Genomic DNA, 14,152 nt, shown 5'->3' on the forward strand with positions numbered 1-14,152 from the left:
TTGTCCTCTTCAGGTTAGAGGGGAGTTCCTGCCTCAAGTGGAGGAGTTTAAGTATCTCTGGGTCTTGTTCACGAGTGAGGGAAGAATGGAGCGGGAGATCGACAGACGTATTGGTACGGCTGCCACAGTAATGGGGGCGCTGTGCCGGTCCGTTGTGGTGAAGAGAGAGCTGAGCCAAAAAGCGGAGCTCTCGATTTACCGGTCGGTCTACGTTCCTACCCTCACCTATGGCCATGAACTTTGGGTCATGACCGAAAGAACGAGATCCCGGATACAAGCGGCTGAAATGAGCTTCCTCCGTAGGGTGGCCGGGCACTCCCTTAGAGATAGGGTGAGGAGCTCGGCCATCCGGGAGGAGCTCGGAGTAGAGCCGCTGCTCCTCCACATCGAGAGGAGCCAGTTGAGGTGGCTCAGGCATCTATACCGGATGCCTCCTGGACGCCTTCCTCGGGAGGTGTTCCAGGCACGTCCCACCGGGAGGAGGCCCAGGACACGCTGGAGGGACTATGTCTTTCAGCTGGCCTGGGAACGCCTTGGGCTCCCCCCGGAGGAGCTGGAAGAGGTGTCTGGAGAGAGGGACGTCTGGGCGTCTCTGCTGAGTCTGCTGTCCCCGCGACCCAGTCCCGGATAAGCGGAAGACGACGAATACGAGTACGAGTTTGCAGATGTTACGCTCCATCATAATAGTTAACTTATTTTCCTCAATAATAATTTATTTCACAAGGATACTATTCGCTAATAAAAATTTTTAAACATCATTCTGTAGACAACTGGAAAATTTGCGCGTTTGTAAAATAAATATTTGTAACATACAGTATCTTGTATTCCAGCTGCATTATACCAAACTAAACTAAATCCAAACTTTCTTTAAGTATATTTACTTTGTAATAAGTGTATGTAATACACTGCTTAAACAGATTCTAAAATACTGTACATAAACGATTGTATATGATAATTGTATATAGGTCATTCCAGTCTGTAATATTGATTTCAATCAATTAATCACATCCATCCATTTTCTATATATACTTATTCCATAGTGGGTCATGGGGGAGGTGGTGCCTATCTCCAGCAGTCAATGGGCAAGAGGCGGGGTACACCCTGGACAGGTCGCCAGTCTATCGCAGGGCAAAACAGAGACAAACACACACACACACACCGATTCACACCTAAAGGCAACTGAGAGAGACCAATTTACCTAACAGTCATGTTTTTGGACAGTGGGAAACTCCATGCAGAAAGACTCCCGGCAGACAGTCGAAACAACAGTGCTACCAACTGTGCCACCATTTATTACATTATTTATTAGTCATAAAATAAATGTTGCTGAAGCATTCTTTCAATGTATACGTTTTCCTTTTGGTCAACCAGAGTCTAGAATCAACCAGTTTTTCCTTGATCGGCCCTGAGTTATGATCTACACGCCTAATACTAAAAATCTGATTGTTTTTCCCTATTTATTAAAAGCAATAAAACTAAAAACTGCTACTATTTTTGGTCTATAAAAACATCATCATCATGTTTCAGACATCGGAGAAGAACAGAAGTTGGTATTGGCCAGGAAAAGCCAGATCAGTGCATCTCTACATTTTCAAGCAGTCCATGACTTCCTGTTTCGTGGAAGACTACAAATGACATGCCACAGAGGCCCATTTCTTTTAGGCAGCTTTCAAAAGGAGAAAGACTAGAAAACTTGTGCCATTACTGTCAAGGTACATTACTACTTTCTATAACGGTGTACCATTACTAATACATTGGCTGTCACTTTTTGGGCTTCTTCTAAACCCAAAGCAAATACATTTTCCTGCAAATATTCACACACTACTGACACCAACAGATTGGCAGAAACATTCTTAGTCATCTGCACATGACTTCTCCTGCATGCTCATGTTGTTAATAGGTTTAATCACTCCGAGGTATGTGACTGATATTCACGCCATTCACTTTGGCATGTCAGATCTGGCACCGCTGGGTGGAGAGCAAACCCAAAACAATGGCTGCTAATACCATAACTGTGTCAACAACCTGTTGACGGAAAAATCCTCCAGGATAAACAGCCCTGTTTCCTTCCTGTGCATGTGTTGTTGTGATCAAGGGGTTTGATACAAATCTAGCAGGATTTCCTCAAGGAAGGCAAAGAAGGAAAGGAAAGTGAGCTACAACTGTGCAAATATAATCGGTTCAGATTTAAAATAATAAGAAGTGAAAGAAAATATCTCACCTGCTCTAAATCTAAAGGGAGAAAAGTTACTGAGCCTATCTAGATAATTGAATTTATCTTGAAGTTGTTAAATGACGCACGGAAACATTAGAAACAATAAAAGTACTTAGGTGTTTTACATGAGATCATGTGTCGTTTTGATCATTTTACTTCCTTATGTTATTCCTGTGTAACACTGCAACAGTGACATAAACTGGAGATAAGAAAGGGAAAGAGGAGGAGGAGGAGGAGGAGAGAAAAAGATGAATGCCAGTCCGTCCCACTCCTGCTGAGTACAAATGCAGCTCAGAACAGTTAAGCTTGCATACCTCAGACACACACACACAGAGGCGTGCTCTTTCACGTCACACACACTCATCAATCCAAACCCACAGGGGCACCAGGAATCAGAGCACAGCGAAGAGATGCTACCGGCTGGCAGACCCTGAGTAAGTCCGCTCTCTCTCCTCTGTCCTCCTCTCTTTCTCTGCCCCCTCTTTGTTGTCTGATTGCTGTTCCACGGCCTGTCTGAGTTCATTTCTCTCATGCACTCTTCACTGTTGCTGTGAAATGGCCACTGTTTGCTCAGACTGAGAGACTTTTCAAACTTTTCCCCTCAGTATGCCGTGCACATACCTCCCTCCCCTCCTCTCCCTGGGTTTCTTTCTGTTCCTTGCATGTGAGAAGCAGGAGAAAAGCCTGCCCTAATTCGCATGTGGGCACTGAGCCACATGTGGATGTTTTACCTTAAATGATAGATCTAGCAGTGAATCTATTTGATTCTGTCCTAGTGTGACTGACGCATCCAGCTGGTCTGCATGTGTTGCTCAGTTTAACTCTTGATGAATTTAACTGCTGTGGTAAAACAAAGGATGCTTGCTTTCAAACCTTTAAATCAGGCTGACTTTATTTGTCTTGGTCATAAATGCAAAGTCCTAAAGAGTTTTAGTGGTCGTAGAGATTAGGCATGGAATGATAATACAGAATACCAAAGTTTCATGGAAACACTGGATTTCACTGTATTTACAAAAAAGTAGAAATTGATCTGATTGCTTTTGTTTGAAACATCACTTATTCGTCCTGGTGCCAAAATAATATAATGATGATTACCTCTGGAGGTACCCAAGGAGGTTATGTTTATGTGTTAGCAACTTTACGGAAACGTTACAGATGAATTCTTATGAAAGTTTTATCAGGGTGTCTTAGTCCAAGGAAGAACCCATAAAAAAATCTGGTGATCTGGATCATGATCTGGATCCAGGATTTTTTTTTCTTTGGCATCAGTGATCCTGACGGAGGTATGCAGGCTCTCATTGTCTTGTTACAGCTTTTATAATGCGGTCTATAACATTTATATTTTGCTCATGATACAAAGATCATTTTAGTTCCCCCATATTTATTGAGTACAACATTATCCCTTTGTGCTACCCTGCTCATATACACTAATACAAATGTAACAACTTAATATTATGCTGTGTTCTGGAATTTGGATATCATATCTAGGAATGATATGATATGCTGAACAGGCATGCTATTCTCAGTTTGTTAATTGTAGTTTTAAAACAGCCATACCTTAATATGAGTGATGGCTGGTGTTTCCTTTAGTTTTAAATATTTCCACACAGCCAAATGAGATGAAATGGCAATGTGTGTGTACAAAATGAGGATATGACCTGGTGAAGAGGCAAACTGACCTGGAGCCATTACTGACTACATCTACACAAGATTTCTGAAGACTTTTAGACACAGACACAGGGGCCTTGTTTTAAGGAAAACAATCTTTCATTCTTTATTAAAAAACGATCTAAAATTATTAAACTGCATTTTAAATGAACTTTTGCCTGTTTAAACAAATGTGCAGAATGAAATATAAGGAAATTCACCTGTGGTTTTCCAAACGCTCTTATTTTTTCATCTTGGAATGCTTTACTATAAAACCAGATCCCCTCAAGTGCAGCGGGGTTAATAGTTAACGCATACTCAGACCCCATTGGCTCTCGCCTAGCAGCACATATTCAGTATTTTTCAAAAGTGCATGCTAGGTGGAGACTGCTTTTATTTACACACGGAGCAAGGTCAGGGGGTAATTCCTGGGTTTTTTAGCTTGTGGGCTTCCTGACTGGCTCACTAAAGAGAGCACCGGTGTGATAAGGTGCAAAAAACCAAGCATGTCTGTAGAAATAAATTATTGAAGCAGGCCTCTTGCCTTAGTGTCTGTTACTCACAGATAGTGTGGAGTCATTAGCACCCCGCCCTGTGTGTGTGTTGACATTCTGAACCTGTCCCCGTTTGCCTTTCGGGGTTTAGAAAGCATTCCCACTGCATGCACCACCCCAGTACACACACATTACACTTGGCAGTGGGGGCATTATTTGCTTTGGGTCCATTGTGTTCTGCCAGCCAAAACACCTGTGAATGGAGAGGGACTAAACAATACAGCAGATCTAATCTCTCTGTCTCTTCAACATCCACAGCAGCAGCAGCACTCTTCCCAGCAAACTGGTTGAAAACAATTCACAAAAGAGATCACATTGACCTCCATCTGCAGTTAAAAGAGCACATGATTCAAGACCCCTTGAGTGAAAAAGGGAACTTGACTCTGAGCAAGGCAGGAAAAGAAGCGATTGTAGCCCCACTGCTGCAAGAATACCCAAGAGACAGAGAGACAAGATGCTGGCTCAAATCCTCGAGCAGATGTGGGTGGAACCTGAGGTGCTGGAAGCCCTCAGCGAGGAGCAAAAGAGGATTCTCTTTCTGAAGATGAGAGAAGAACAGGTACGTCGCTGGAAAGTCCTGGAAGAGAAGGAGGAGAGAGAAGGAAGGAACAACAGGAAGACAAGGCCCAAGAAAGGTAGAGCACAACACTCCTTTCATCATACTGGTTAAACTGGCAAGGGAAGCACACATAACTAATTCCAGTAAATTATACTGAAGAATGTAATTGCCAGTAATACAATAGAAGGATTCGGTAACAGGAGAGGCAACATTTTTTGTTGCTGTATGAAAAAGGGTGTTGTTGTAAACAGGGCCTTTCATTGTTTTTAAGGCACTAACAGCAGAAGAATCTGGTGCTAACAGAGTTCCTTCGACTGGATGTCACCTGTTTTACATTTAAAGGACCTGGAAAAATACTGGGAAATTATCATAGACTCAGTTAAACAAGTGTTTCATTTAGTTCATGGAAGTTCGTCCCTGACCACATGGTCACTTACTTTGACACAGTCATACAAAACTGACACGGATTGGGATGCATAATACTTCAAATTTCAATGAAAGGTCAATTAATTAGCAATCCGTCAAAAATACCACTTACAATAAGGGTATTTAAATCCAAGTGAATGCATTATTTTAATGTCATGCATACTACTAAACTGATGAACAGCCTTCCATGTCAAAGATAAAAACAGCAGAATCATGTTATATTCCAAAAAATATATTTAGGGAACCACTTTATGACAAGCATTTTAATTATTGTATTCAGTGTAATCATTTTTTCTAAGCATGGGCCAGTTCCTGAAATGAAAGCATGCCAACGTTGCTTTTATGTCATATTGATCCCATGGCTTAGAGCCTTTTTAATTAGATGTTGGAGAAGGTGTCAGAATCAGCATTTGACCTGCTGTGCCGCAACGCTATCCCTCCCCCAGCCGTGGCAGGGCACTGCTGGTCAGCTGGCTGAACTTCTCTTTTATCAATAAGAAAGACAAATTTATCTGTCTGCAAATATTCCTTGTTGTGAAAAATATGGATACTCATGGTGCAAAGACTGATGGAGCACCATCCATTACTTTTATTAGCATAACATTGCTGAACCTGGCAAACAGCGGTGGCTACAAACTGCAGGCTCTCTCCCTGAATAAATAGCTCTACTTCCAGTAACTTGTGTTGCATATTTAAATAGCAAAATCGTTTTAAATTGTATGCAACAGCAAACTTTACTTGAAAACTACAAGGCTCTAACTAAATCTAGTAGGTGTTTATTCTAACTTTCTTCTTATATCAACATATCAATAATGATGACATAGTATAGATAACATACCTGTTCATACCTGTAATACTTTAAATATTAGCGCTGATCATGTTATACATTTCTGCTCTTCTGTTTTTTTACTTTTACTGAAAGACTGTGCAAGATAATCTCATTCTGGCCTGTTCCTACATCTATGGGCATTTTGGCTTCAACTACTGCCAACAGTAAAGAAAATATTCAAATTGCTTTCTCATTAGTAAATATATGACAGGATCAAAACTAATCTTACAAACTGAAAGGCATTAACAGTTAAATCCACATTTTGTTACTTTACAATGCTTTTTTTCTGAGAGGGACTAATAAAATCTGACTAACAACTAGTTAAGACACCCTGTTTCTATACGGTTCTTCATTCACTCAGTTGTAGTGATGAAGCACAGTTTATTTTTTGTTTGGTCTCAATAACAAATCTATGTCAGGTGTTTTTCCCTAAGGTAGGCTAAGCTACAATACTAGCTAAGATGCTGGCGCATCTAATTTAACATTAACACTAGTTACTTTAAAAAAAATGGTGTCCAGAGGGTAACCGCTGTCAACGAAATAGCTGTTTAAATAATTCCTTCAAATATATATTATTTATATTAATCGGGAGCAACAAACTTAGTCCTATATGTTGTGAAGATGACACCTGAAAGATGTTTTACAAATCATTAATTCAGTAATCTTCTAAACTCTAACTGTGCATAAGTAATGAAGGAGGAGTTGTGCTTCTAAGGTTACCAATCAAGTTAAGTGTTTGTTTTTCTTTAGCCAGTGTTTTACTCATCAAACTCAGCCTTCCTTCATTAGAAGTGTTGATCTGTCTTACAAAGACGCTGTCATCTTAACTAGTTCAGCTGCACAATAGGAATGTACAGACTGTGTGTGTGTTTGTAACAGAAAGCCTCTGTCTCCACCAGTCAAACTGCTGTGTGTGCTGAAAGCTGAAGAAGATTGAGTAAACCCTGTGGTTTAGGGAGTCGCCACGCACTAAACCACATATTAAGTTACTATCTTTGTTTACCTAATCTCTGCCGTGTCACCTGAGAGGAGGCTGAGGGTGTGCTGTCTGCATATTAGCATTACAGAAGATATGCTCCAGTTAGACATCTTTACAGTGAAGCTTCATTGTGTTCATGTGAGCTTATAAATGTCATACTCAAGCTGAGTTAAACTTCATCCTTTCACTAGATACTCTGGCTCTCCAAAGTGTTAAATTCATGTTTTTGTGCTGTACAAAAATGATACCTTGATAAATCATTTTAAAACCTTTTTCTACATATAACGTGACATTCATCCCATACAATTTAAATAAAAACAATTCTGCAGGAAAGATTCACTTTCAGCATTTAATCTTTCTTTGTTGGAGTCTGTCACCATCCCATATCTTGAATTGACAAGATTCTCTACCCTGCAGAAGTTCTCCAGATCTAACAGATTATGATAACACGCTTTGTCCACAGCCCTGTTCAGATGACCCCACGGTTCAGGATCAAATTTTCTCCAATTAAATCCTGAACTCTACCTCAGTCATTCCAAAACTTTACTTTTCCTTTAATGAAATCATTCTTTTAATGAATTGAATGCATGCATGGATGCAAAGTGATGCATAAATATAAAATCTCCCTCCATCTGCAGCGTTCTAGCAGACACCTGATCGTACGGGGCAGGAGTGTCAAACTCCAGTCCTTGAGGACTGTCTTACAACGTTTTGATGTTTTCCAACTCCAACACACCTGAATCAATGGACTGAATTACCTTCTCATACACTCAAATTCTACAGAGTCCTGCTAATGACCTCATTATGTGGTTCAGGCGTGTTGACAGAGGGACACATCTAAAACTTGCAGGACGCCTGCCTTCAAGAACTGGAGTTTGACACCTGTGGTTCGGGGTCAAAACAGACTGATATTTAGAGCTCTTCATGAATGCATCTACCTTGATAAGAGTAAAAACACTTCAGTCTAAAGGAAAATAACCCTAAGTAAGAATAAGTACTATTTTATTTTAGGAGTGTCAACACTGATCAAAGGTATATTTTCAAAAAATATGAACAATAAAACTTGGCCTGTACAGCCATGTCACATTTGTGTAAAAAGCTTTGAAATGAAATAAATGTATGAAAGGTCAAGGAGATTCAACCGGAGTTTCTATCCAACAGCAATAGCTAAACTCAATACAGCCAGAATGTAAAGGGAGATGCAATAGTGGGAGTTCTGCAGAATGCGCGAACATGCGTTTCTATTTTATTTTTTCAATTTATGCACTGATCAAATAAGTTTTTCTCAGTTTTGTTGTACTTATGGCACTGACAACATTCTATTCTCATTGTTTTGGGAGCCGTTCTGGTTCTAAGATTTGCTGCATTTCTGTTTGATTTCCTGCTGATTGTAATAAAGGTAGTACATCTTAGCTATGCAGTATAGACGGCCTCCGTCCCCTTATCTTACCTCATTAATCTGACAATAGCTGAGGACATAAAGGTGTGTTTGCAGACAGATTCCCGGTCGAGACAGCCTATGATGACATCACACAAAGATGTTTCCACAATGCCCCCTTGTGTGTGATGATCCTTGCTAATAAGAGAAACACAGCCTTCTTTGTTTGACAGTTTTCTATGTGATTGTCACTGACGATAATGTACTTTGCCTTTCAAACTGGATTACAGTCGTCAGAAAACGGAGCGGTACAATCTGCATGTGAATTTCTGAAGTCACACAACTCATCTGTGACATCACAGCAGGCATTTCATCTTCATCAGGGGACGCAGAGTCATGGAAAACACCTGAGCTATCACTCATTGTGATGCGCGGCTTATTTTTAACCTCTGCATCATGATGACGTAACACCTGCAAAATATCGGTGCTTTTCTTCAGGGTGTGACTGAGACGTCCATCTATAAACCTTTTAAAAGTGAATTGTAAAATATATTTTACTTATTTAAACCAGAGGAGCATTAATTCACTTTCTTGAAATCTAAATTAGTCACTAAAAGTTCTTCGAAAGACACAAAAGGAGTTTCTGCTGAACTGTTGTACTTCCTTGATTTTCTTCGTCTTGTTTTAATTTTACCACTGGCTCCATTTTGTTGTTTATTACATGTTATATTTTAATAGAACACTGGGAATTAATACCAGCAATAATACAGCTAAATACGTAAAACACCATGACGACCAAACGGGGGAAAACTGTATTAGAAACAATGGCGACAACATGTATCGTCATCCAAGGTTTCTGTCACGTTTTCCTTGTAGGACAGCACCACCTACTGGCTGAAATTATGTATTGAGAGGTCTGCTTCAGTCAGAACCATGCTGAGTGTCTTTCATCAGGGAAAAACACAAATAAATGATCCCATTTCCTTCTTGTTCCACTTTACTTCTAGCTTCCAGTAAAGAAGTGAGCTGGCTCCTCAGTCGGGATGGCGATGTGAGCGTGACTGTAATCGGAGAGGTGGATGAATTTAGGTCCTCCAAAGTTCTGCAGAACCACATGAACTACAGGTAGACACCGAAAACTCAGTCGATCATAAATAAAATTCTAAGACTGTAAAAATGTAAGACAATAAAAATTTTAAAAAAGCAATGTCTGTCGCAAGTAACATGTTCCTGAACTAACATATGTAATATAACACTATTTTTATATTGAGGTCCAAAGAATAATTCATAGGCTGGGCTGTCTGCACAAATAACAATGGATATCTTTCTCTTACAGACTCCTCAGTGGTACAAACTGCATCCAGACGGAGGACCTGCTGCCAGGAAGTGATGCCCAGCAGCTCAGCTTCAAAGACGACGCCAAGCTCCCTCTCACAGATGTTAATGTGAGTCCCCATGTGAGTTTGTATGTGGGTTTTAGAATACAAAATAGCCAACGTGTTGGATTCTGATCAGCATATCTTCAATCATACGCAGGAGGATCCAGGTTCACCAAACAACCAATCATCTGAGGAGGAGGACTGCAGCGCTGATGAGGACCCGAAGGAACCTGACGAAGACAGTTACAGTGAATCAGGTGGCAGCTCAGAGAACGTTAGTGAGCTGAATCTTGTCTACAGGCCCCATTTTCATAGTGATGGAAAGCCGCTGATAAAAAGCAAGCAGTCAGACACAGCAAGAGTCCCCCCACAGGACAGAGGTGAGAGAATAAGATGATTCCTGCTTGTGAGATGAAATGTACAGTGCTTCACAAAAGTATACATACCCCTTGAACATCTTCAAATTTTGTTACCACAAGCCTCAAAGTATTCTATTGGATTTTATGTGATAGATCTGCCAAATAGCTCGTCATTGTAAATTGGAAGAAAAATGATGCGTGGCTTTTCGAAATTTCTTACAAATAAATATCTGAAAACTCCAGGGGACCTGGAAAGATCCACTGCTCAGGTGGGAGAATCTGGACAGGACAACTTTTTTTGTACACATTTCTGCCTTTTACTGAAGATTGGCAAGAAGAAAGCCATACAGTTTGCCCCAAGCCACGTAAGAGACACAGTGAACATGTGTGGACGAAAACTAACACTGCATATTGCCCTGAACACACCATTCCCTCTATAAAACCTAAAGAAAATCAGTATTAATGTTTTAAGTTTGCCACTAATCACACACACATGTAAAAGAAGGTGCTCGCCTCAGATGAGACTAAAACCATTTTTCACAGCCCACTGAACCCCATGGTGAAACACTGTGGGGGCAGCATCATGCTGTGTGGAAGAAGGATGGATCTAAATACAGGACAACCATAGAAGAAAACCCATTTGAGTAGGGGTCTCAGCTTCACCACACCCAACTTAAATGATTAGGTCATTAGCAGGGCTCTGTAGAACCTGATTGCATGCTGAGGAGGCTCTTCTGCCATATGATTCAGGTGTGGAGCATCAGGGACATAACAAAAGTTGACCTTCTAGGACTGGAGTTTGGGACCGCTGGGTTAGAGGCTATAAAAGTCTTGAGACTGGGATGAAAGGTCACTTTCCAGCAGGCCAACAATCTTGAACATACAGCCAAAGCTACAGTACAGTGGTTTATCTCTAAGCAAATTAATGTGTTAGAATGGCCTAGTTAAAGTCCAGACCAAAATCCAAATGAAACATGGTTGCAAAACATTTTCACTGATGCTCTTATGCCAGTATCGTTGAGCTTGAGGTCTTTTGCCAAGAATAGGCAGTGATTTTAATCATTTAAATACAAATATTTGCCACCCTTTTCTGGATTTTATTTATTAAAAAATGTAGAAAACCATGTATCATTTTCTTCCCCTTTACAATCAAATAAAATCCAATAAAATACACTGAAGTTTGGGGTTGTGATGTAAAAATGTGAAAAAGCTCAGCAGGAATGAATTCTTTATGGAGGCACTTTAATAGAGACATTAGTACTCTACCCGGTTATGATTATTCTGGTTAGATTCAGTTCTCCCTGATCAACCGTAATGGAAATTTCCCATAGTTAAAATCAACAGAGCAATAATTTATGGAACTCGTTTTGGTCTCTGTTTTTAGAAACTCTATGGCACAGAGAGACATCACAAAATGGAGGTCGCGTGGCTCAACTCAGGAAGGCATTTGCAGACGATCCCTGCAGCAAACCACCTGCCTGCAGCAAACCGCCCATACCTGTCAAACCGGCTCATCTACAGAAAAGAAGCACGGCGCTGGTCCATTAAAACTCGCCATGTTTCCACCCTGCTGTACGTCAACACCTGACCCCTGAGGAGGCCAATCTGACGCAAATGCTGCAGCTCCTTTGTACTCCAGCGGACCCAAGATGAGGATAAATACACTGCAAAAAGGACGCGTCCTTTTTTTGAACATTTCCAAGACCTAATTTAAAATTTCCACCTGCAGATGGAGGAGCATCTGTGGAGGGGAGCGAGACTGTGTACTCAAGTCAGACTTAATGGGGAAACTAAAACGCTGTGATGTTGAGTTGAAATTCAGACTCCCATACTTTCACAAAGTGTCTGTGATCTTGAGGCAGACACAGGTGGACACATCCACAGGAAAGAGACACAAACACAACGCTGCATGGAAAACCACTGTGGTTTTCCTACTGGAATGAAGCTGCAGTTATTGGAAACTGAAAAGATAAATCACTCATATTCTCCTCCATGTTCACATAATGTATCTCTGCTCTGGACTTTACTCCGATTTCTTTTCAGGGGATCCTGGGGATCAAATAAAACAACTGGATTCGCAGTGAAACAGACTGTTTGTACCTTTATCCTTAAGGGGATTTTAGACAATTTAATTACATACTATCTCCACATTCACCTGAGAACGCTCCCTTGCACTCATTCACTGACGAGCACTGACCTGCTCATCAGCAGCCCTTTGGGATTTGATATATTGCTCAGGAACTTGTCCAAGTGTTAGAATAAAACCACTGAGCTGTTTCTGGACAGCAACAACTTTTTGTTGATTCATTTTTTATACTCTATTGCAAATAATAACGTAATGCTTCACGTATGAGCTGACACTCAGCTATGAGGGAAATTGTTTAATACAAAGTTTGCAAGAAATTCTACGTCTTAAGTCTCACAACCTCCCTTTCCAACCCTCCAAATACTTCTACATCTTTTTTATGGTTATATAAGGTCAACTTATGTCTGCTTTGTTTCACATTTCATTTTGCAACATTTTACATTGGCTTGATTTAATTTTATACCTTCCAAAGGACATCTATTTCTTTCTTTTTAACAGAAGTACTTCCGCAGTACTTTAGATATCGCCATTCCTGAAGGGATATTTATTTATTTATTTGCACTTCCTGGTGACATTTAGTGAGCCGATCAACAAATGTTAACAAGCTAAGATGCTCTGACAGTAAATGTGATTATCTGGATATGTTAGCATGCTGACGCCAGCATTAAGCGACAAAAACGTTGTGCTTTGGTGCAACAGGGCCTGGACAGCACAGAATGATGTTAGCATGGCTAAAACTGTCCAATATTGACTTAATTTCATGTATGAAAGTAACTTTATAGATTACAATAAATGCCTTAAGATATCTATATTTGAAATAAGACAAAGCTTACATATTTATATTTCAGGGATTTTTCACTAACAGGATCTGATCATAGCTCATAACAAGAAGAAGCTTGTCCTGCGTGATGAAATCTCCTCCTCGTCTTCTTGACCTATGTTCAGTCACTGTCTCAGGTGTGGCTACCACAAACATCTAATGGTATTCAGTTAGCATCTTAAGCATTAGCATTTACAAGGTGACAAGGTATTTAAAGGAGCTCAGGAAGAAAACTTGTGTGATGTTTAAGATCACAGTGCTGAACTGTCATCCACCTGAATACTCCCCTGCCATTCAGATGTGAGTTAGACACCTGTAACCACATGGTTATGATATACGTCTGTGTTAGTGGGCTGGGTTCGATTCTCTTGGCCCGGACCGTTTACTTGCCTTTCTCAACCCTACTTCCTGTTCAGCTACTGATGAATAAAGGCCACTAGTGCCAAAAACAAACTCTAAAAATGAATAGAAATGAGATTTTTTTTTAATTGTAATGCTCCTCATCATACAAGGAAATTGTTCATGCTTTAATAGTTTGTCATAACATGTTTTGCAAATTCTGCTTAGGGTTCGATACAATCTTGAGTGTGGGCAAGCCTTTGGAGAATCCCCAGCAGTCCATGACACATTAGAATCTGAAAAACATGAAACAACACACAACAAAACCAACAGACTCTCTCGTTTATGGTTTGTTTGAGATGAAGTTACTAGCTAACTTTCGGGTCACGCGTTCACTTTACTTGGTCACTAATTCCTTCCTCTATCCTTGCTCATGCTGATTCTTCTATCTTTTTTGTGTTTTACCCAATACAAGTATTTGTACTGCGTATTTACTGTTGTTTATGTGTAAAAGGAACAAGTTACAAAAATTATAAATAGATTTTGTGTCGTTTTCTTGCATTTACCTAAGGCTTGCCTGTG

General features: G+C 40.3%; 1 protein-coding gene across 1 annotated transcript; it reads left to right on the forward strand.

The window, feature by feature from the left end:
• The first annotated feature begins 2,464 nt into the window (after positions 1-2,464).
• Positions 2,465-12,620, forward strand: zgc:92242 (uncharacterized protein LOC436899 homolog). Its single transcript, XM_047352670.1, has 6 exons — positions 2,465-2,649; positions 4,675-5,051; positions 9,595-9,712; positions 9,924-10,032; positions 10,124-10,346; positions 11,710-12,620. Exons 2-6 carry the CDS (start codon positions 4,871-4,873, stop codon positions 11,871-11,873), a joined length of 795 nt encoding a protein of 264 aa, XP_047208626.1. The 5' UTR covers positions 2,465-2,649; positions 4,675-4,870; the 3' UTR covers positions 11,874-12,620.
• Positions 12,621-14,152: the final 1,532 nt, after the last annotated feature.

Source organism: Girardinichthys multiradiatus, chromosome 23 (genome assembly GCF_021462225.1).
Source record: "Girardinichthys multiradiatus isolate DD_20200921_A chromosome 23, DD_fGirMul_XY1, whole genome shotgun sequence".
NCBI classification, from domain to species: Eukaryota; Metazoa; Chordata; class Actinopteri; order Cyprinodontiformes; family Goodeidae; genus Girardinichthys; species Girardinichthys multiradiatus.